Raw genomic sequence first — 24,533 nt, 5'->3', positions numbered from 1 at the left:
ACGTGGAAGAAAAGGCAGATAAAAAGCAGGACTGGACCACATTGCGTGGGGCCTGAACCGAATCAAATGAATGAAAGTACAAATTTTGTCGTTTTTAGGGCAAAAGGAAAGATCAGGAAGCTCTTTTGAAGGAGCCAAGGCCTACTTCTTGAATTGGCGCCTCCATTTGGAATTACGCCCGACAAGCTGAGGCCACAGGCGGAGGTAGTTCGAGTGGCACCCGGACAGGATGTTGCCATTACACCAAGCATTGGCAAACTTCGTTTGCAATGACAGGGGTGTTTAGGGCACGCGGAGTTTACGTAATTTCCTTGGAAGGTTGTGACATTCTACTCGAAATCCCTTGGTACCACAACAACAACGCCATGTTTGCCTACTAGGCCAAGAATGCGACTTTGACAAATGAAGGGCTCAGAGATTATACTTGATGAACTTCAGTTTCTTTACTCACTTTTTTCGAAGAGAACTCAACGATGGATAAAGATCGAATATGTTTTTGACCTGAACAAAAGAACGCCAAGATTTTCTCCACGCTCATGACCGATCGCTTCTCAGAGGGCCTGCTAGGTGAAGAGATTTTGAACCAAGTGAAAGACCTCTTGGAAAAGGGTCTTGTCCAGCCTAGTACTTCACCGTATTGCTCTCCAGTGTTGTTGGTTTTGAAGAAAGACGGATCTTGGAGAATGTGCATCGATTATAGAGCTCTCAACAAAATCACCATCAAGAACAGATTTCCGATTCCTAGGATTGATGATATACTCGACAGATTACAGGGATCCTCGTGCTTTAGCAGGATTGATTTGAAGAGTGGATATCATCAGATCCAAATCGCGGCGGGAGGCGTCTACAAGACAGCCTTTCGGACAACTTTTGGATTATTTGAGTTTTTGGTGATGCCTTTTGGCTTAACCAATGCTCTTGCGACATTTAACCGGATGATGGACATGATTTTTCAAGAGTACAGGCTATTTGTTGACACTTTCTTTGACAATATCATTGTTTTCTCCAAGAATGAGGCAGAACATAGAGATCATCGGCTTCAGGTCTTTCAGGCATTACGAGATCACAAGTTAGTGATTAAATACAAAGAAAAGTGAGTTTTTCCTACCAGAGATACACTTTTTGAGACACATTGTGTCGCCAGCAGCAGGAGTGCAGATGGATCCGGCCAAGATAGACACTATCCGTGGTTGGCCCGATTTGAAGAATGTCCATGAAGTTAGGAGCTTCTTGGGATTGTGTTCGTCTAAAGGCAGTTCATTAGAAAGTTTGCAGAGGTTGCTTCCCCTTTGCATATCTTGACACAGAAAGGAGTCCCTTTCGCATGGGGACCCAAAGAGGTGATTGCCTTTCAAACTTTGAAAGAGAAATTGACTATGGGACCAGTTTTGACTTTGTCGGACCTGTAGAAGTCGTTTGAAGTATATTGTGATACTTGTGGTCGTAGTCTGGATGCGGTCTTAATGCAACAAGGCCATGTCATTGCTTACGAGAGCCGATTGTTCTCAAGGCCAGAATTGACAGCACAGATTTATGAGAAAGAGCTTTTGGCGGTTATCCATGCTCTTACTCAGAGGCGAAATTACCTTCTCGGAGCCGATTTTACGGTTTTCACAGATGATGGGAGTTTACGCTACTTCTTGTCACAGAAGCAGCTATGGGAAAAAGCAGATGCGGTGGGCAAAACTTCTTGTCACGGTTTACTTCCGGATTGTCCATGTGCAGGGACAGAAGAAATTGGTGGCAAATACTTGTCCCAAAAACCGTTGGTTCTGGCTATTTCTGCGATACATCATAGGAACTTCGAGGATATGGTCGATTAGTACGCCACAGAACAGATTTTGCAGATGTATTCAGTTGAATACAGAAAGAGGAGATAGTAGCGGATTATTCCATTCGAGATGGCTACTTGATGAAAAAAACCATGTTATGCGTTACTCAGCCGTTGAGGGAAAAGGTTCTAACCGAATGCCACTGTCCGTCTTTTACGGGTCACGGTGGCATTGGTAGAGAGATACGTCTTTTGGTCGAGACTCAAGAAGGATGTGGACAAGTTTGTGCAGTTGCTTGGTATGCCAGAAGGTCAAGTTTGACAGGCATAAAGCATAGGGATTGTTACAACCTTTTACCCATACCCACCCGCCCTGGGAAAGCATTGCAATGGATTTCATCTCCCGAGTACACAGCGTGGGCATGATTGTTTATTGCCCACGTCTTCAGATTACATGGCATGCCTGAGACAATTGTCTCCGACAGGACCCCACGTTCACGAGTTTGTTTTGGACGGTTATTTGGAAGAACATAGGTACGCGGTTGCAGTTCTCGTTTCACCCGCAGACTGACGGGCAATCAGATAATGCTAATTCGGTGGTACTCGATTTCTTAAAGTCTTCTTGGTTGGATCAGAAGACTACTCGGGAAAGGTTTTTACCTTTGGTGTAGTATGCCTACAGAAACACGTTCGACTCTTTGATGGGGAAGATGCCATTTGAGATTTTTGGATTTGCTATGAAGGTTCTACCCTTCCTTAGCACAAAAGATAAGATTTTTCTTTGAAGCCGACCAATTCACGAGGGGCTTGGTCAGGAAGGCTTTGCAAAAATTTCAGGAAAGACAGAAAAATGTAGCAGATCGCCATCATCGCGATTTGAAATTGAAGGAGAATGATTGGGTGCTCTTACATTATGGGAAGGCACGCTCGAGAAAGAAAACAAAAGGGAAAGGAGCGGCTTCTTTGTAAGCTTAGCATGACATAGTGTGGACCTTTCCAGGTTTTCCAAAAAGATAAATGATATCTCCTTTGGACTGAAGCTGCCATAATACTTGGAGGATTTACATTGTTTTTCATGTGAGTCTCTTGAAGCCTTTTGAAGGCGATGTGCCTCTTGATAAACAACCCGAAATGGACGAAAACGAGCAGATACTCGTTCCAGAACAGACATTGGCACAGAAAGAAAGAAAGAAAGAAGGTAAAGCGAACTGACGGTTCTTGGATTAATTCAAGACCTACTTCGCCTTGGATGCGAAGCGAATGGAGGAGGAAGACCTAGCACATATTCCTCGGAATGAGAATCTTTACCTTGAAGCTTTTGGTTTAGCATAGTCTATTCCAAATGGAACCCAGAATTCAGCTTGGCCGGAGATCTGGTGCAGTGGGTTTGCACAAGAGGGGAGTTACTCTGCTCCTTTGTCAACAGATGCCTCGATTTTTCGAATACTAGAGTCACTGATGTCTCTTTGAGCTTCAGGGATACTGAGAGCTGACATTATTCTGCTGGATGACATTAAGAAATGAAATTTCGGAATATGAAACTGACTTGTTCTTGACTTGTTTTTAAGTGCTGGAACTGATAAACGAAATGACTACAGCATTTTGGTCTAAATGATCTCGAATAGACATGGTGTCACAAAGTGATGACGTGTCTGTCCGAGAGCATGCGGGAAACCCTAGGCCTGACTACTGTTGAAAACCCTAATTCTGCAAACCCTAACCCTAAAACCTGCAAACCCTAAAATCTGCCAAAAACCCTAGCCCTAACCTAACCCTAAAACTTGTCCTAAATCCTAACCCTAACCCTAGCAGCAGAGGACAGATTTCCGGATAATGCGTTGGCATGATGACGTGGCAGCACCCGGATTTTGCGGCGCTTTTCCAGTTGAGCGACGGATTTGGCTGCCTTTTCTCCACGCAAATTGCTAAGGAGAGAGAGAGAGAGAGAGAGAGGATGGTTAGATCTTCACTTAACATGCTAGATATCTCCTCTACACTTAAACCATGAGCTTGAGGTTGCATATCTTCTTCTTTTGGAGAGTCCTCTATGGTGACTCCGAACAGATCCGCATCTATTTGCAGCATCTTGTCTTGGCTCCCCTCTTCCTCAATATCAGTGTAGCCCTCATCTTAGGCCGTCTCGGTCTTGTACTCGTAGCTTGTTGTGTTGTCTTCATCTTTATCCACCATAGGATGAGAACTGCTCTCCTTGGTCTTCAAATCTAGCACAATCTATCCCCCTTTCTCTTTGTCAGGCAAAGTAAACACTTTGCTCTCCCAGTCCTTAGCACCTATTGCCAAAATCCATGGCCTACTGAAGATGATTGGATAAGCATTATCTCCTAACTTCATCACAAAAAATCTATCAAGCACTCTATTCCCATCACCTTGACTTTCACATCCTGTGCCACACCCAAACACCTAGCTTTGGCACGGTTGGTCATCCTCATGCGCCCATTCAACTTGGCTATTGCCTTAACTCCTATCTCTCGCATGGTTGCTTCCATCATGACACAAACCTGCACTCCACCATCTATACAATCATGCACATGCATCCTCGTCTTGATGATAGCATCCACCAATGGAAGAACATCAGCTAGGGCTACCTACCCTCAAGGCCTTGTTCTGCACCGTATGCACATTGTCCTTAGCTCTTGGCAGCCTCGTGCTAGCACTCGTAGACCACCAACAACTAACCAAAAGTAATGTTTGCTTTTTTATTTTGAACATCACTTACCAAGTCATACTCTGGGTAGCCACGTCCTAGCTGGAAATTCGCTTGCTTGATTTTGTGGATTCTTCTCCTTTGCTAGTCTCAGGCTGCTCTCTACCTTTGTACACTTTCTCTTTACCCTTGCAAGCTTTGGTTTCACACTCCATCTCTGTTTCCCTTTCTACCCTTGCCCATTTATTGGCCAGAACTTTGACATTCTGCTTAACTACCTCTATATTATTCACCCTTGGGACTTCACCTCCATTTGGCGTAGCCGGTTGAACAGGATTCTCCAGTTCTTGCTCTCTTGGATCATTGAATTTCCCTTTACCTGGTTGGAGCCAATATCTCTAGGCACGGAATATCTCTAGGCACGGAACTCCGTCGGGCCAGTGTTGAATCAATTGTAAACTGTGAACTGTTTTGAAGTGGTTATTTGGTGTTGTCGTGGTAGATTCTTGACTTGGAGTGTCCAAGTTTATTACACCATTCCACCTTATTATGGCTTGATTGCACCGTGTGGTGATGCACGGACATAGTACATTCACAACAGACACGGTGCATGCTTGAGATAGAGAGCTTGAGAGAGGCTTCGCTTCTTGAGGCCAAGGGAGAGAGAGTTTGAAGCCTTGAAAGTTGAGGGCAAGCCCAAGAGAGAGAGCTTGAGAGCTTAAGGCCCGAGCATGAGGATAGAGCTTGAGAGCAAGGAAGAGAGAGAGAGCCTTGAGGCTTGTTGCATTTGTGAAGGAAAGGGGTGAGGGGGGAGCAGTTTATAAGGAAACACATACACCCAAAATCTGCTCCTTTATGCTTTCTTACCATTGCTGCCGTTCCAGGACGTTCCGAGACGATCCAGTCTCGTTCCCCCCTGCTATTCCAGTGATGCCTAGTCTGTCGGAACGCCCTGCCGTTCCGGGCACCTGCAACCGGTAGGGACGTTCCCCGGTAACTATCGTCTCCTTCTCCTGTTTCTTTTCACGCTTTGCCTGCACATTAGAAATGAGAGGTAAAGAATGAATAACTTCCTCACCACAAATGATAATGGGAGAGTCACTTTTGGCATTTAGAGTGAGAGTATTGTATGCCCAATCAATGAGAGGATTATGCTCACGAAACCATCTAATGCCCAAAATCATATCACATCCTGAAAGAGGAAAACTACAAATTTTCTAGGGAAGGAAGCTTGCTGAACAGTGAATAACACATCAAGGCACTCTCGTGTAATGAGAGTCCATACCCGAGAGCGAAGCCCGACACCTCGAGAGGAGTTGTGTGGCTAACCTCCAAGCGGGCTCTTTCTACAAAAGAGGCACCAATCACATCATGCATACTGCCTGAATCAAACAAGATCACCATGCGTTGACCATTCACATGACCATAACACTTCATGAGAGACTCATCAACTAGATGATCATGAGAAACTTGGGATGTCACAAAGTGATGACGTGGCGGACAGCAGAAACCCTAATTTCTGCCAGAAACCCTAAAATTCCTGCAAACCCTAATTTTTGCCAAAAACCCTAAATTCTGAAAATCGCGGAGGCGGATTATTAAAATTTTTTATTTTTATTTTTTTTATTTTCTTTTTTGGGAAATGATGAGCGACGCGAATTTTGCTTTTGCTTTTTTTTTATAAAAAAAAAAGAAAAGACTCTCTAAGAGAGAGAGAGAACTGATGCTTTTGATTTTAAAAGCTTTTGGGGCTCTGCTTTTGGGCATCCCTTGTAACCTTTAAATTAGTGGTGAGGACCTCACTTCTCAGAGCATCTAGACGCAGAGTCTGAGAGTGAAACCCTAACCGCTCTCTTGTACTTTGATGATTGATTAATATAAAAAGAAATACCGAAAGGGGCGCCAGTCTTTGGGGCCAATATCTCTAGGCACGGAACTCCGCCGGGCCAGTGCAAATCTATTGTGATCTGTGAATTGTTTTGAAGTGGTTATTTGGTGCTGTCGCGGTTGATTCTTGACTTGGAGTGTCCAAGTCTGTTACAGTGGTATCAGAGCACAGCCGATTTCTCTTCTACGGGAAATCCGATCCCCGAATTTTTTTTTCCGCGGCACCTATGGCTTCAGGCAATGATCAGTCGACTCCCTCTGCATTTGGAGATGCGGGCTGGGATCACAACGAAGATTCAGACAGAGAGTATGGCCCGCCTCGGCCTACTCAGGCGGAGCAAAGAGAGATGGAGCGTCGTCAATTGATTGGCAATGCAACAAAGATGATGCTCAATTTTGCCAAGGACCCGAAGATGGCAAAATATATGAACCAGACCTCTTTGGAAGAGGTACAGATGGAGTGGCAAAGAACCACAACACCACTCCCGAAACCCGCTCTCAAGAAACCTTCTGCCTCCAAGAAAATATACGGAGCAGGAACTCGAGAACGTGGTTGATGCACGGATTGCTCAGCTTTTCGACGTGCAAAAGAAAGGCAATGACTTCCCGGGATATTTGGGTCGTCGGTTGACATTTGACAAGGCAAAGAAACGGAAGAAGCGTGTTCGATTTGAAGGAGTACCCAGTTCTTCTTCTTCTTCTTCTGACAGTTCTTCTAGCTCCTCGGATTCAAGCGAAGAAGACAGAAAAAGCAAAAAGCGAAGCAAGACACAAAGCTTCGGAAAGGGCAAGAAAAAGGCAAAGAAGGCTACATCTCGCCCAGAGACTGACAGTTCTATTGAGGACTCGTCTACAGACAGCTCAGATTCCGATGACGGAAAGTTTTATGCGAACAAGAAGAATTTTTACAAAGCCAACCAGTATGACTTTCTCGAAGATAAATGCAAGAAAGTCCGAGAGTTTAAGGAAGGTGGCCACTCGATCAAGTTTGATACTTTTGAGGATACTCAGATGCTTCGAAGGCTTTGTCTTTTATACAACAGTTTGACATCACTTTCGCGGGAGGACGCTATTCAGAGCACTCCAAGGTTCGGAGAGCTGCCTCTTACTCTAAGGGGAATGCTCGTACTTGGTGGTCCACGTTTCTATTAAGCAAGACTGTGCCAGTTACATGGCTGAAATTCAAGAGGCTTTTTATTTCTTCTTGGTTGACTCAAGAGTTTGAGCGAGATATACGAGCTGCTTGGAACCATCTCCGGATGACCAAGAGCGATACAGTGAATTCTTATTGTGAAAGATTCTGGAGCTCTTTTCTACCCACCTCTTCATTCAAGAAGATCTCGTTCAGAGAACAGATTGAGCGGTTTACCTTGGGTCTACCTACAGAGATCCGAGATCACTGCTTGGAACAGAAGTCAGCTTCTATTCAGGAGTTGATGAGTCATGCGAAGCGGGGCTTTGCCATTCACTCGGGCAGTCTGACCTACCCCACAGATGAGGCCATGACACAACGAGCCGAACAGACTTCTGGGAATGAAAGTAGAATGAAAAAGAGCAACCCAGAGAAAAAAAAGGATGCACGACCCACACTTACTCCTGAGGAGAGAGCTAGCTTCATCAGAGAGGGGAAGTGCTTTGGATGCGGGAACATGGACATATCTCCGCAGAGTGCCCTGATAAGGCACAGAAAGAACAGAATGATAAAGACGACGACAGGTCTAAGAGTTTGAGAGCAGCTGAGGAATGTGGCAAAAAAGGCAGATAGAAAAGTAGAACTGGTACCACATGGCGTGGGACTTGCACCGAATCAAATGAATGAAAGTACAAACTTTGCCGCTTTTTTTTGGGGCAAAGTGAAGGATCAGGAAGCTCTTTTGAAGGAGCCAAGGCCAACTTCTTTTCACTTGGAATTGGCGGCTCGATTTGGAACTATGCCCGACAGACTGATGCCACAGGCGGAGGTAGTTCGATTGGCACCCGAATGGGATGTTGCCATTACACCGAGCATTGGCAAACTTCGTTTGCAATGACAGGGGTGTTCGGGGCACGTGAGTGACGTTCTACTCGGGATCCCTTGGTACCACAAGAACTACGCCGTGGTTGACTACCGGGCCGAGAAAGCGACTTTGATAAATGAAGGGCTTAGAGATTGTACTTGATGAACTTCAGTTTTCTTACTCATTCTTTTGGGAGAACTGAACGATGGATAAAGGTTGAATATGTTTTGACCTGAAGAAAAGAACGCCAAGATTTTTTTTTCTCCACGCTCATGCCGATTGCTTTTGAGAGGGCCTGAAGATCATACCATTGATCTGATATCTGGAAGCACGCCACCGAATCGGCCACCTTATCGTGTGAGCCGAGTACAGAATGAAAAGATTATGAACTCAGTGAAAGACCTCTTGGAAAAGGGTCTTGTCCAGCCTAGTACTTCACCGTATTGCTCTCCAGTGTTGTTGGTTTTGAAGAAAGACGGATCTTGGAGAATGTGCATCGATTATAGCACTCTCAACGAAATCACCATCAAGAACAGATTTCCGATTCTTAGGATCGATGATATACTCGACAAGTTACAGGGATCCTCGTGCTTTAGCAGGATTGACTTGAAGAGTGGATATCCTCAGATCAGGATAGCACCAAGAGATGTCTACAAGACAGCTTTTCGGACGACTTTTGGGTTATTTGAGTTTTTGGTGATGCCTTTTGGCTTAACCAATGCTCCTGCGACATTTAATCGGATGATGGATAGGATTTTTCGAGAGTACAGGCTATTTGTTGACACTTTCTTTGACGACATCATTGTTTTCTCCAAGAATGAGGCAGAACACAGAGATCATCTGCTTCAAGTCTTTCAGGCATTACGAGATCACACATTAGTGATTAATGCTACGAAAAGTGAATTTTTCCTACCAGAGATACATTTTTTGGGACACATTGTGTCAACAGCAGGAGTGCAAATGAACCCGGCCAAGATAGAGACTATCCGTGATTGGCCCGATTTGAGGAATGTCCATGAAGTTAGAAGCTTCTTGGGACTGTGTTCGTACTACAGGCGGTTCATACGAAAGTTTGCAGAGGTTGCTTCCCCTTTGCATACCTTGACACAAAAAGGAGTACCTTTTTTCGTGGGGACCCACAGAGGTGACTGCCTTTCGGACATTGAAAGAAAAATTGACTACGAGACCTATTTTGACTTTGCCGGAATTGCAGAAGTCATTTGAAGTATATTGTGATGCTTGTGGTCGTAGTCTGGGTGCGGTCTTGCTGCAAGAAGGCCATGTCATAGCTTACGAGAGCCGTTTGTTCTCTAGGCCGGAGATGACAGCACAGATCTATGGGAAAGAGCTTTTGGCGGTTATCCATGCTCTTACTCAGTGGCGGCATTACCTACTCGGAGCGGATTTTTCTGTCTTTACAGACCATCAGAGTTTGCGCTACTTCTTGTCACAGAAGCAGCTTTCGGAAAAGCAGATGCGGTGGGTGAACATCTTGTCACAGTTCCACTTCCAGATTGTCCATGTGCAGGGACAGAAGAATGTGGTGGCAGATGCTTTGTCTCGGAAACCGTTGGTTCTGGCTATTTCCGCGATACATCATAGGAGCTTCGAGGATATGGTCGATCAGTATGCCACAGATACAGGTTTTGCAGATATTTTCACACGGATACGGGATGGGGAGACAGTAGCTGGATACACCCTTCGGGAAGGCTACTTGATGAAGAAGACTATGTTGTGAGTTACACAGCCGTTGAGGGAAAAGGTTATGACTGATTGCCACTGTCCACCTTTTACGGGTCATCGCGGCATTGCTACCACCATGAAAGGGGTAGAGAGAGATTTCTTTTGGCGGCGACTGAAGAAGGATGTGGAAGAGTTTGTGCGCAGTTGCTTGGTATGCCAGAAGGTCAAGTTTGACAGGCATAAGGCACAGGGATTGTTACAGACTTTACCCATACCCACCCGCCCCTGGGAAAATATTGAAATGGATTTCATTTTTTGATCTCCCGAGAATACAGAATGATCACGATGATTTTCCGATTACATGGCACGCCTGAGACGATTGTCTCCGACAGAGACCCCAGATTTATGAGTTTGTTTTGGAAGGCAACTTGGGAGAACATTGGCACGCGGTTGCAGTTCTCGTCATCGTTCCACTTGCAGACTGACGGGCAATCTGAGATTGCCAATTTAGTGATTTTAGATTTATTGAAGTCTTGTATCTCGCATAAGAAGACTCAATGGGAAAAGAACTTACCTTTGGTGGAATTTGCCTACAATAACACGATACACTCTTCGACGGGGAAGACGCCATGAGAGATTGTTGAAACTGCTGCGAAGGTTCCATCCTTCCTGAGCACGAAAGATTAGAAATTTGAAGCGGATGAATATTCGCGAGACTTGGATACGGCTTTTGCCAAGGTTCGCGAGACTTTGCAGGAGTCTCAAGAACGACAGAAAAAGGCAGCGGATCGCCATCATCGCGACTGGAAACTGAAGGAGGATGATTGGGTGCTCTTACTTTTGAGAAGGCACGCCTAAGAAAGAAAAAGGGAAAGGAGAGGCTTTTTCCAAAGCTTAGTATGTGATACTACGGACCTTTCCAGATTACTGACAAGATAAATGATGTCTCCTTCCGATTGAAACTGCCAGATACTTGGAGGATTCACAATGCATTGCATGTGAGTCTCTTGAAACCTGTTAAGGGTGATGTGCCTGATGATGGGGAGCCCGATGAGCAACCCAAAGTGGAAGAAAAGGAGGAGATCCTTGTTCTTGAACAGATTTTGGCACATAATGATACGAAGAAAGGTAAAGTCCGAAGGCGGGTTCTTGGTTTAGTTCAAGAACTTTCCTGCATTTGATGCGAAGTGGATGGAGGAGGAGGACCTAGCAGATACTCCTCGGATTGTGAAACTTTACCTCGATGTTTTGGTTTAGCATAATCTACTCCAAACGGAACCCAGAAACTCAGCTTGGCCGAAGATCTGGTGCAGTGGGATGCACAAGAGGGGAGTTACTCCGCTCCTTTGTCAACAGATGCCTCGATTTTGATACTAAAGTCACTGATGTCTCTTTGAGCTTCAGGGATACTGAGAGCTGACAGTATTCTGCTGGATGACTTTATGAAATGGAATTCCTGATAATGATACTGATTTGTTCTCGACTTCTTGTGAGTGCAGGAACTGATGCCGAAATGACTGCAGCATTTTGGTCTGATTGATCTCGAATAGACATGGTTGCAATAGGGGTTAGTCAATCGGACATTGATGAGGTCCCGATTGGACCTAGATGTGATTGCTAGCTACATTGCCGATAAATCATGGTCTAAGATCCGAATGAATGTTGAATGTCATGTGATGTCCTGTGATGTCTGGTGATGTCCTGTGATGTCATGTGATGTGACTGTCGATTTTGTACATGTGCTAGATGTGTGTTCCTAGTACGTAGGTACTAACAGTCAGTGTCTGCTAAGACGGTTTATGGCTTTTGTCGGTTTTGGAGGCGTAATCGCGGTCGATTACAATGCTTTCAAGAGGGGGGTATGTCACAAAGTGATGACGTGGCGGACAGCAGAAACCCTAATTTCTGCCAGAAACCCTAAAATTCCTGCAAACCCTAATTTTTGCCAAAAACCCTAAATTCCGAAAATTGCGGAGGCGGATTATTAAAATAAATTTTAAAAAAAAAAATGGAAAATGATGAGCGACGCGAATTTTGCTTTTGCTTTTTTTTTTTAAAAAAAAAGAAAAGACTCTCTAAGAGAGAGAGAACTGATGCTTTTGATTTTAAAAGCTTTTGGGGCTCTGCTTTTGGGCATCCCTTGTAACCTTTAAATTAGTGGTGAGGACCTCACTTCTCAGAGCATCTAGACGCAGAGTCTGAGAGTGAAACCCTAACCGCTCTCTTGTACTTTGATGATTGATTAATATAAAAAGAAATACCGAAAGGGGCGCCAGTCTTTGGGGCCAATATCTCTAGGCACGGAACTCCGCCGGGCCAGTGCAAATCTATTGTGATCTGTGAATTGTTTTGAAGTGGTTATTTGGTGCTGTCGCGGTTGATTCTTGACTTGGAGTGTCCAAGTCTGTTACATGGACATTAACAGAGCATGTGGATTCTGTGGGTTCTCTAGCTTCGTTGGATTCATTCTTAGGACATGTCTTCTTTATATGACCCTTGACGTGACATTGATAACGTCTACCTTCCTTAGAATAAATGACTTGTTCTTCTGGCTTGATGTATCCTCCTTTGATTCCTTGTGCGGCTTTTTCATCTGGGGTGAGCTTAGGTTTTAGCAGGTGCTTTAGCTTTACCCTTAGATTCATTTTGAGACTTCTTTTCCAAAGGATTAGAGGAAGATTGGCTAGAAGAGTTACCGTTCTTACCATTCTTACAGTTCTATGGGTTCCGAGGAGTCTGAGAGATATTGTGCGAAGACTTGGTCTCCTTGAGCTTTCCTTTGTTGTGCTTCATCTCCTGTGCAAGAGCAATCGCTACCGCCTTGTTGAGATCTAAGGGGTCGAGGACTTCGACATCGAACCTGATATTCTCGTCCAACCCGAAAATAAAAGCCTCTTTACGCTTCGCATCCGATTTGCGTAATTGGGTGCCAAGTTGCAAAACACGATTAGAAAAAGACGACTCGGGTACCATTTTGCTTGAGATTGCGCCAATCTTCCTTTAACCGCGCTAGGTACTAAGGTGGAATGAACCGCGCCTTGAGCTTGTCTTCGAAGTCGGCCCAATTGAAAGAAAGGGGCACGCCTTCCTCAGCTTCCTCTAGGTGCACGGCCAACTGTGTCTCTTGCCACGCTTGATACCAATTAATGGCATCACCGGCAAGATACATAACTGCCGAAAAACTTTGCTATTTCCTGTTTTCTTAGTTGTCGCAAAGTAAGCATTAAATTGATGCAACCAAGAATGAAAAACATTAGCATCCATCTTACCATCATACTTACTAAACGTCAACTTCTCAGTGACAGGGTTGTTGAAATCCGTTTCTCGACTTGTGCTACCTGATGAATCGCCTACGTCCTTGAGTGGCTCGGATTTCGAGGTGAGTACCTATAGGACCAACTCTTGCATGCGTTGGTCTCTCTGTGCCTCACGTTCTAATTCCAAGGCCGCTCGTTTGTCTTCGGCTGCTATGTGTTGGGCTTCACGTGCTTGCTCACGCTCAAGCTCAATAGCTGTCTTTCTTTCTTCGGCAGCAAAGCGTGCTTGCTCACGCTCATGCTCCAAGGCTACCCTTCTTTCTTCGCGCTCGCAATCCAAGTCTGCCTTTCTTTCTTCGCGCTCGCGATCCAAGGCAATGCGCTGCGCCTCTTGTTGTAGCATCATGTCCATCATCGACTTGACCAAAGCCTCCATAGGATTTGGTGCAACCAGTGGCGTAGATGAGGAAGGGGAAGAGTCGGAAAAAAATGCTCCTGGTGGGAAAAATTCTTCGTCACCACCTCCATGCTCGTCACCTTCACGCAAAGTATCCATTCCGCTTCCGGTGGTGACCATACACTGAGATCTTGGGTACTTAAGTTCGCGAGGAACTTGGGTTCTTGAGGTTCTTAGGTTCTTGAGTTCTTGAGGTTCTTGGGTTCTTTAGCTTGCAATCGGTGTTTGAGAAGGCTTTTCTCTTACCCGAGCTCGACTCTTCCCTATGGGCGCACCCCTTGGCAGCATTGCGCTCACACCAAAGTTGCTTTTTCCCACCTCATGTCCATTGGTCGGCCGCTAAGTACACGGTCCACTCTCAATGAGTGAAAAGAGGAACAAAGGGAGGCTAGACAAGCCCTTCTTTCTTGGGTTACCCGTCACTCTTCAAAAACACGATTAGGAATCGACACGCCCAAATGGACTTGGGTTACGTGCAACTGTCACAAAAATACGGAAGCATAAACTGACTTTTAATTGTACTTCAAATACTCAAGAGAATTGGAGAGAGAGAGGAAAAGCTTGACACTTCATTGGGGACCAGAAGATGGGTTGGTCCCCCTCCATAAAGAGAATATCTTTATTACTAAGGGAGAATCTTTACAAGCACAAGAACGGCGCGAAAGCCCGTCCTCTATTCTTTCTTTGCCTTTTTCTCCTTCTGACTGAGAGAGTAGAAGAACTGCTCTCTGACTACTGAGAGGATCTATCCTCTTCTGCGAGATTTTGGGAAGCTCTCGTAGGGGAGAGTCTACCTTCCACAAAACTCATCGGAAGCTCTCACGAATGAGGGTCTATCTTCCGCTAACTGTGCCACTTTGGACGTAATCATTCCTGCAATCAACCAACCACAAAAACATGCAAAACACACACACACACACACACACGCTTGCTGTAATTTTCTGCACATAACCAGAAATTGTTACCTGAGCGCGTTCCAATGCCAAAATGTAGAGTAAGTAGTGGGGAATGAGATTCTATTAAGACTTTGCTGAAATTCACCCTAATACAAGTGATTAGGGGCTGAAAACAGGGAATTTGTAGCAGCTAGACAAGGGAGAAAGAGAGTTTTCTACTACTTTACGCGATGAAACTTCTCCCAAAGCTGCATGCAACCATGAGAGGCCTTGTTCTAGGTGATGGGTGCTCAGAGGCTCCACATACATCACAAGGTGCTGCTCTCAAGCTTCAATGGAGAGCTTCACTGCATAGAGGATGGTCAACTTGGAGGGAGGGGTAGTGCACTACCAACCCGGCAAGAGGGGGAGGGACTGCTCTCTTATAGCCTCCCAGAAGAGGGGGCGCTAGCATGAAGAGAGGGAGTGAGGGAGAGAGAGAGAAAGATTGCATCAGAAAGTGTGCCAAGTGGCACACTTACTTTAAAAAAAATTTAACCATTCAACTTTTGACTTTAAAAATCATATGCTAGTTAATGAAATGTGCAATTAAGTGCACAACTGCACACAGATGTAACAAATGAAAACGTTATCTACTCCCTAGCGCATTGCCGTACCAACAATGCTCTGGCATTACCTATTCGCACTTGTCCGGCCATTTGGTCCAACGCAAATCTTTTTAAGAATACTTTTAACTAACTTATCCTAAGGCCGTAAAATAATCAGGCCTTAGGGTTATTATTCTAAGGACCCCATCTCATTCCTATGCTTGCACTAGCGCGCGTAATTTTCTGAGCCTGAAATCTGAAGCTACTATCTACCCCTTTATTGAAGACCCGATTTCCCAATCACTAGGGCTTCACGGTATTTTTCTGCTAGGGTCTCCCTGAGGTGGTCTAGCCCAAACTTGGGCGCACCTGAGGCCCCAGAAACTGCTAGATCTATTCTGATGTGCACACAACTAATTAGATAATTCTTTTCTCGTAAATAAATTAATTATTTACAAAGTCTGACATAGTTACAACAACCGCAACAAGAAAAAGAAAAAATCTTGTGGTCCTTTCCTTCAGTGATACAGAACATTGCCAAAGCTCCGATACCAATGTAAGGTACAGCAGAAGTGAATGTTGACTTTGCTCAAGATGAGTGCTCCGAACTATGCTCAAGGGTTCCTTTTACTTACGGAAGGGAGAGCCTTCCGTTCCTTTACTGAGAGGCAATGATCACAAACAAAGTGAATGCTACAGTGAATGAAGGTGTTGAGACAGAGAGAGAGAGAGAAAAGAATACAACACCAGATGGTTCTCAAACCCTCCTCCCAAGGGCCCCCCCTCTCTATGGTGAGAGAGGTCTATGCTATAGATTGCACAAATCTGGTACAATGGTCTAGATGCAATGGACTTGATGACGATGTCGACAACAATGATGGCCACGACAAAGACGGGCTGACATTTGAAAACGCTAGGGCTGAAATGCTGAAATCTGCGAACTTCTAACTTCTTGCTGAATACTGACACTGTGTTGGCGAGGACGGCGATGGCGACGACGCGTTGAAAACGTAGATGCTGAAATCTGTGGACAGCAACTGAATCTGAAAATGCTGCATGACTCGACGAAACGGCGAGGATCTGCTGCGGGTAGGTGAGATCTGCGAGGCTAAGGGCTGAATCTGCGATATCTAGTGCTGAAAACTGAAAACGCTGATGTGCTGGGTTGATCTGATGCCGAAATTTGCAAACACTAGGCTGGATCTGCAAATTGAAAACGCCACGCTGATCTGTAGGGAAACTGCATTCCAAAAACGCTATCTGCTCTGTTAACTGAAAACGCTAGGGCCTCCTGCCGGTGTTGCTGAGAAGGTGCACTGCAAGTTGCTGGAACTTCTTCTGCCTCTTCTGCCAGAAAGTGCTAGCGCTAGGTTTCTTTTATACTGCCTTTAGCAAATTTGCCCTACTCACTTTTCCAACAAAAGTCACTTATTAAATAGTAAGTGAAAAATAAGTAAATTGGAAAAATGGGTTCTATGCACTGTAAAATGCTCATGATGGGTATTGAATGTCATGCTGATGATCATGCTGTGTCCAACCAGAGGATATGCAACTACTCTAAGTGCCTGGACATGCACGGCCTACGCACAAGCTCACAAAGGTGCCAGAACACTTCCTAAGCTCACCTGAAACCTAGACCTCAGATAGCTTGTCCACATGCACATAGGGTTAGATGTGCACGTGACATTTCAAGGGAGAGAGTCAGTGACTGACCAAACGAATGTAGTGATTAGATACGTCTATGACCTAAACGCAAAAACCCTAACCCTAAAACCTGTCACGCCTACCACATGTCCTTCAAGAGTAGATCAGTATGGTCATGATCACTAATCATGGGGTTCCAGCAAAGGACTATCATTACCATCAAGAAGCCACGTCATCCCTCATAAACAAGCAACTAGATTGCTCCCAACAATAGTTGCCTCTAATCACTCAAAATAGCACCATCAATATCTACACTATGAGGGTAACACCTCGCTAGGTCTCAATGTGCTTGCACTAAAATAAGCATCAAGGTAGCGTGTCCGCGACCATTGCAATAATGAAGATGCTAGCCCTTGCCTTCAGCTGATCCAATCAATCTCTATCCTCTCACGAATCCATGGCCTGTCTAATCTTGAATATAAGATTTCCAAATCATAAATTGACAATCGATCACCTAAAGCCATCCTTGGGCTCTTCAAGTAAGGTCTCTTTGCATAACAAACCAAACACAACGCATACGATAGGAAAAACACGGCATACTAACTAGACCTATACTTAATGAGAGAGAGTAGACAATAAATGGAGATCCTTTCCTACCTAAAACCCTTAAGTGCCTCAGTACTTCCTACTGTGTATCTGAATATGCTTCTCATTGTGCAAAGGCAGGAATGGGTGGCAGTAAGAGGCCATTCATGGCATTCATGGATAGACTTCAGAACCATCTGATGGACCACCAAGAGATGTTCCTTCAAAACATTGTTTTATTATATGAGAGAGCAAGAGAGAGGAGCTGTCACAAACTGCTGACGTGTCAAAGCCATGAAGAATGGAGCCAACTTGCAGATCCCGGCCGAGGGGCCTAAACCCTAAGAAGAACAAGTAACAGAAGAAGAAGTCCTACCAACTTATGGGGACCCCGCCTGATGGGGCCCCAGTGACATAAAGGAATTAAAATAAAGCAGGACCCACACACACCTCAAGACTTGCGACAAAACTGATGATGTGGCAGCTATATGAACACTCCGGATTTTCTGCTAGCTGATGACATGGTAGACTGTACCGATTTTCGCATTTTGTGCTTACTGCTGACGTGGCAATTGTAAGGAATTCCTTGATTTACGCTGGCAGCTTTTTGGCATTGCTTTTGGACCAGAAGCTTTTGAGTTTGAAGGCTTTTCATGAAAACTGCTTTTGGGGCCTAGGGCCTTTACAAATGAGGACATGGGCTCATTCTCGGGCATGCTTCCTGGAGATGGTGCAGAGTCTCGAGTACCGGCTTGTATTGTGTTGATGCAATATAAAAAAAAACCGAATGGGGCACCAAGGTTTGGGGACAATACTCTCTGGGGTGGAATTCCGCCACTCCGTGTCGCGTGTCATCTCTTTTTCAGTTCAGTTGTTATTGAAGTGCTAAAAGTCTGTTCAGTATGTTCTTTTCTGTTGGCACATGGTGCCCGTCTTGTGACAGGAGCCCGATCCTGCATGAAGAGAAAGGGTATATGGCTATTGTTAAAAAAGAAAATGGAAGGCTCCTGCAACTAGTGAAATTTAAGGTCTTTACTCTTTGGCTCCTCGACTCTTGGCCAGATGGTGTATAAAAGATAATGAAAAAGAAAATCTTGAACATACCGTTTAGTGTAGTAAAAGTCTCTAGAAGCAAGTAAGATAGTTGATAAAAATAACGTAATATGACCGTGCTTCTTGCATTCAGAGAAGGGATGTCCAATTGTTAATTAACCCCGGAAGAAGAATTGAGACTGATATATTTACTCCTGATGAGGACTTCAATTGGTGTTTCTTTACATCAATTGTATGATCTTTTGATTAACTACTTCAATAGCACAAAACCCTGATGTGAAAAAAACACAATACCGTACTCTTAGCTTTGCCCGCATAACATCCCACCTAAAGTTTTTTAAACACCTGTTGTTTCTCTCTACTTGTCAAAAACCTCAACCTACGTCTCCACCCCTCATAAACACCAGCTTGAGTGTGTAGGTGGAATCCCTATCCTTTAGAAACTTGCATGGAAAACAAAAGCACAGGGACACCCCCAATTGCTTGTATAAACTAATATGACCTGCGTGCAAACACACACTTACTCACTCTTGCCCATGTTATGGTGGCACATGTGCATACACACACATGTTCATGTTTGCAAATTATGCATGAGCCTAAAAGGAAAAAAGAGAACCGCGCATGTAGACATCTGTGCGCATCATACGCAGTTAACCCTAATGGTACCTGCAAAATCCTGCAAGGTCGACATCTTGTGATCCCGAGAAGCACTGATGGAGGAAAGTCTACGCTTCAGAGAGAGACGAGCGGAAGAGGAAAGTGTGAATGAAGGTTGCTGACATGAACGCTGAGTGCAGTTGCAGAGGCGATGATGGCTGCTGCTGCGGCGACAATAGCGATGGTGAGGATGCTGAAGAGCTGCACAACATGAAAGGAGGTAAGCAATGGTTGCCATGCAATTGGAGAGCCGGGCCGAGATGGCCTGTTAGATAGTTTGCAGACCTCGAGCTCAAATTGAGCTGAGGAAGCAAAACTCAGACGCCCGGCAATGGAGGCGAGAGAAATGACAAATGGCCGCGGTCTGATCATTGCGTTTGATTCAACAGGCTTACCTCAGGCTGCAGCACTCTCACTCACTCGAATCACCATCTATTTTCACCATAAGCAGAGGACTTCCAAGGGGCACAATAAAATCACCGACATCATCTTGGTCGTCCAATGGAATTTGCAAACTTAAAGGGTTTTTTCGGGTGGTATCTTAGAAGATACCTTGTTAGATTTCAAGAGGGAAAGTGTGGGTAGGGTCGTGTGAGGGTGGAAATGGTGCCATCTCGCAGGAAGGAATGTGACGTAGCTAGTTGAATGAGCGAGGTGAGGGAGCGAAGAATGGGTAGTTGTTGGAGGAGGCGTTGCCACGTGAGTGAGTAGGTTTGCCATCCATTTTTTTTTATTCAGAGTCTCGCAGATTGGGCACGAAGGCGCTCGTGTTGTACGGGTTAAAGCGGTTGACTAAGCCTTGCCTCGATCATCGTGAGTTCCATTAGTAGCTGCTGCGTTGGGTGCTGGAAGGAGGCTGTCAGTGCTTATAGATGAAATATTTTCACATTATTGGGAGGATTTGTGAGGAAGTAGGTAAGTTGAGGAGGCACACAAAAGCGCGCTTATAAAATTGAGGAGGCACACAAAAGAATGCTTATGATCGTGCAATATCGAACACCTATGCTCCCCTATTACAATGTGAGAAGCTTCATTGAGTCCCAAGGCACCAAGCTTGCAACACAAAGCCAGGGGATCTCTCAGTGTGGGACGTCCCCTAGCATGCAATTAACTGATTGTGCCAACAGGAGCTCGATTGCAATCAAAAACTCTCCGACGGGTCGTTGCAACGAACCCTCAACCCAGGAGACTGTTGCACCTGCACACCCTCAACCTTGTTTCGCAGTGATCCCTTGTTAAAGGAGAAATGAATACTTTTCATAAGTTAACCGAAAGTGAATACTTACCTAAGCTCATAAGTTAAGGGTTTGTTTGTTGTGGGCATGAGACAGGTTGATGTTCAGTTCTTTGTTTACAAACAAAATGCGTTGTGCTCTAGAACCTTCTAATTTGTCAGGCAATTGCACATTCATACCTCTCTCTCTCTCTCTCTCTCTCTCTCTCTCTCTCTCTCTCTCTCTCTCTCTCTCTCTCTCTCTCTCTCTCTCTCTCTCTCTCTCTCTCTCTCTCTCTCTCTCTCTCTCTCTCTCTCTCTCTCAACAGTAACCCTAGCACACAATCACCGACATCGTCCTCTTCCCCCAGTCTCCCCCTGGGCGAGAAGCTGCCCTATGGGGAGGTGTTAAGCCATAGCTATGCCCTTCAAACCAAGCTAAGGTCTGTTGCAACCTATGGTGTGACTTGGTGTCCCTAGTGTGACCTGTTGCGACCTACTACCCTACAACAACACCCTTAACGACCTGCACGGCAGCAATTTCTGTGACCTACAAAACACCTATAACTCCCAACAAGGGCGTTTGTGATCCGACCTCAAGAAGGGCATTTTCCTCAAGAAGTTTGCCTTTGCACTCATGGCTACCCGGGCCTCGTCCTGCGATAATCTCAATTTTGTCGGTGTCATGGCAACACCTCCGAAGGGGGACAACATCACTCGCGTTCAAACCGAAGTCAAAATACTCCACAAGGAGAATGTTGAGTTGACGTAGAGGCTTGCAACCCTCAAGGATCCTCTTGCCACAGTGGAAAACCACAAGGAGGAACTGAAAGAGATGGAAATCAATTTTACAAAGGCAAAAGAGAAAGTAAAGACACCCTCATAAAGGAGTTCGAAAACCAAGTACAAGAGGTAATCCCTCGCAAGGTCAAAGACGGGGTGGCATTCAAAAACGACAAGAGGTTATCGCTCTCAATGTTCGCATTAGTGGGCTTCCAAGCAATTGGAAAGGGGAAGGGGACCTCAAGTTTCACGAGTCTTTTGCCTGCATCCAATCCGTAATCCACATGGTACAATGGAATCCAACAATAATCAAATCTCTGCACATGAGCATCGTACCAATCATGCAATCCTCACGTTCAAAACCAAGGCGGACCGAATCAAACTCCTTGAGCAATCGAGGCTTCTCACGGACACCAAAATGTGGTTTGTAGAAGATCTCACACCCACTCAACTCAAGCAGAAGATTACAGAACTCCAAAAGATGCGACAAGCGTGTGCAGGAGGGAAATGGGCAGTCTATTGCGGAGGTAAAGCCATTATTCAAGAGTTCCGAACTCCCAAACCGGCTTCCTCCTCACCCCCCTCTCCATAGGTTTTGTTCATCCTATCTTACCCCCCCACCCCCCCGACCCTTAGTCCTTAATTGAGATGTGTCCTACAACCCCCCACATTTTGCAGAATCTGTTGTAATGTTTTTTTGTTTTCGGTCCCATAGGTCCTATTTGACCTTTGTGTATGATAATTCAATCTCTCTCTCTCTCTCTCTCTCTCTCTCTCTCTCTCTCTCTCTCTCTCTCTCTCTCTCTCTCTCTCTCTCTCTCTCTCTCTCTCTCTCTCTCTCTCTCTCGCTCTCTCTCTGAGGATCAGTTGTCTCACTCCCATTGAGTTGTGAACACATAGAATATGTGTGTCCGTGTGTGTGCATGCATAGAAGAAGCAAGAAGGACGGTTACAAAGGACTACATTGCAGAGGTTTGATTGAGGGTGGAAAACTTCCCAACAAGGCTGTAGCCTTGGTTGCAACCCTCTTAGGCTGCGAGGCAAGCCGCACAGTGTAAGTGTACAAAGCTACTATGAGCTGCAAAGGAAGTGGTAGGGTGTAGGGCACAAGGGCGCAAAGATACTATGACGAAGGCCTGAGGATGGGGCGAAAGTTGAGGTGCATGCCAGTTGCAAAAGGAGAAGGGTGTTAGTAATCGCAGGCGCGATGGCAGGTGCAAGCATGCAGACCTTGAGGGGGGCTACTTCAATTTTTGAAATCTTCGTAAGATTCCACGTAATCAAACTGAAAAATGCAATTTTGAAGGGAATCTCAAGGGATTCTACTTTTTTGTAAGTGTTAGACATTCCCACTTTATTGAAGTAGAAGCTCTACATTGTTTTCACCTTGGTCCCCTATGTGGAGCCGACGCCAAGGGAAGGCTCACCAAATGCGAAGGGAGGCCCTTTTCAGCTTTGCATTCAGATGCACCTTTGCATTTAGCTTGGAAGCCTTACAAAGGACGTCGACATGGGTTGGAGAATTCGCCAGGACATTACTAGTCAAGAGCTCCTGCGGGGAGGAGGGAAGCGCAAAGTCACGCACTGGGGGGGGGATGCAAGGACGAGAAGATTGTTAATCAAGGGTCATTGGAGAAATGGAATCTTCATAGAAATTATTTTATTTTTTAGTATGCAATTAGGGCTCTATAATGCAAGTAGGTGTCCCCAATGATACGAAGTTGCTCAAAATCTTAGAAGTTTAAGTCAAGACGTAGGTGATGAAATCCCCTCGGGATGTGAGGAGAAAATTGATTCAAAGCGATATTTATAGTAACCTTAGCTACGACAAGATGGCGACTGTGGTGATAGAGAGAGATAGTGAGAGATAGAGATGCCTATAGTGCATTCTCTAGAGGAAATTCCATATACATGGAGGTTCTACTCTTGTGTGTGGCGACCCTTGGAGTCAGGGTGTGTGCATATCTTCCTTGTCATAATGCTAGCTTCCCAAGTCCGAGTGCTCAAGTGCCACAAGTGCCGCTCCAAATTGCTACACCACTCTCCCAGAGTGCTCTCCCAAAAATACTTCCTAAAATGCTTTTACTTTTGATAGTGACCTCTCAGTGCCCTTTTATAGGTGCAGGCTGCATTAGTTTATGATAATCTGTTTAGGTTAGGACCCTAATGAGGAGAGATAAAGCAACGAGTTGGGTCCCAGATGGTTGACCCGTGCTTTGTCTTAGGAAAATTTTTAAAATGATATCTCCTAGGTGGGCCTTTGTGATCGTCACCTAGAGAGAGGTGGCAATATACAATGGGTTTTTATACAAGACTTTTGGCTTGAAACCGGAAAATAATAATACCCTACGGATGTTACTGTGGAGATGCCTCGTGGACGAGATGCCGGTGAATGGCGGGCCTTGCTGGTGCGTCGGTGTAGCCCATTCGCCAGTTTCGGGGCCGGCCGGGGCATGCCTTCAACGTCACTTCTTGATTTGGTGTCGCTATCGCGTGACTTGATCGTCTTTCTCCTTTTGTGTTGGGTGTCGATTGTCGAGCTTCTTTTGTTTTTACTTTTTGTGTGTGCGTATGGCGTGCATGTACTGTTGGCCTGAATGTCTGTGTGCACGTAGGTGTGCTATGTGAGTGTATAAATGCGTGTGTGGGTGTAGGTGCGTTATGTGAGCGTGTGTATGTGCATTTGTGTATGGAGAGAGAGTGAGAGATGGTTGAGAGAGACCGAGGGGGGTAAGTGGGTGTGTGTATGGGGTTGTGTGTGTGTGTGTGGGAACGAGAGAGAGGGGAATATTTTTTATATTTTTAATAATTTTATGCAGCTCGGCCGGCTTCACAGATAGCATGAGTGAGAGAGAGCGTGAGCGAGGAGAGAGAGGATGATGGCGAGAGGTTGAGGGGGGTGAGAGGGTTTGGGGAGTGTGTGTGTGTGTGTGTGTGTGAATCATGAGAGAGAGAGAGAGAGAGAGCTACTACACTGGCTGCTTACACACACACACACACAGACCGTGAGTGAAAGCTAGACACAGAGAGAGAGAGAGAGAGAGAGAGAGAGAGAGAGAGAGCGAGTTGTGTGTGTGTGTGAGAGGGGGAGATGGGATGTGTGTGAATAATGGAAGAGAGAGGGCAACTTTTGTCCGGCCTGTGGCGGCCACACACACACACACACACAGATGGCGAACGGTGGGGAGAGAGGGATGGAGGGGGTGAGGGAGTTGGGGTGTGTTTGTGTATGGGCGTGTGTGTGTGTGTGTGTGTGTGTGTCTGTGTGTATGTTGGGGAAAACGAGAGAGAGAGAGTTTGATTTGATTCTGTGCCATGCTGGCTGTTATGTACGCCAAGAACGAGGGAGAGAGTGAGAGAGAGGGAGGGAGAGAGAGAGAGAATGAGAGATGGGGAGA

General features: G+C 45.4%; 1 protein-coding gene across 3 annotated transcripts in view; it reads right to left on the bottom strand.

Annotated features, from left to right (window-relative positions):
* The window catches only part of LOC147447533 (Major facilitator superfamily protein), a 58,746-nt gene extending 39,116 nt beyond the window's left edge, over positions 1-19,630 (bottom strand). The window contains exons 1-2 of one of the 3 annotated variants that reach the window (XM_086523284.1): positions 19,535-19,630; positions 19,149-19,340 (exon numbers count right to left, since the gene is read on the bottom strand). In XM_086523284.1, coding sequence (XP_086379410.1) covers positions 19,149-19,173 — 25 coding nt within the window. In that variant the 5' untranslated portion in view covers positions 19,174-19,340; positions 19,535-19,630. Of the gene's footprint in view, positions 1-19,148 lie in introns of all 3 variants that reach the window. The other 2 variants (XM_086523283.1, XM_086523282.1) reach the window with 2 other exon arrangements.
* Between the last annotated feature and the right edge of the window lie 4,903 nt (positions 19,631-24,533).

The sequence above is a fragment of the Adiantum capillus-veneris genome, chromosome 11 (genome assembly GCF_014529385.1).
Source record: "Adiantum capillus-veneris isolate H3 chromosome 11, ASM1452938v2, whole genome shotgun sequence".
NCBI classification, from domain to species: Eukaryota; Viridiplantae; Streptophyta; class Polypodiopsida; order Polypodiales; family Pteridaceae; genus Adiantum; species Adiantum capillus-veneris.
This window is presented reverse-complemented; position numbering and strand designations above follow the sequence as displayed.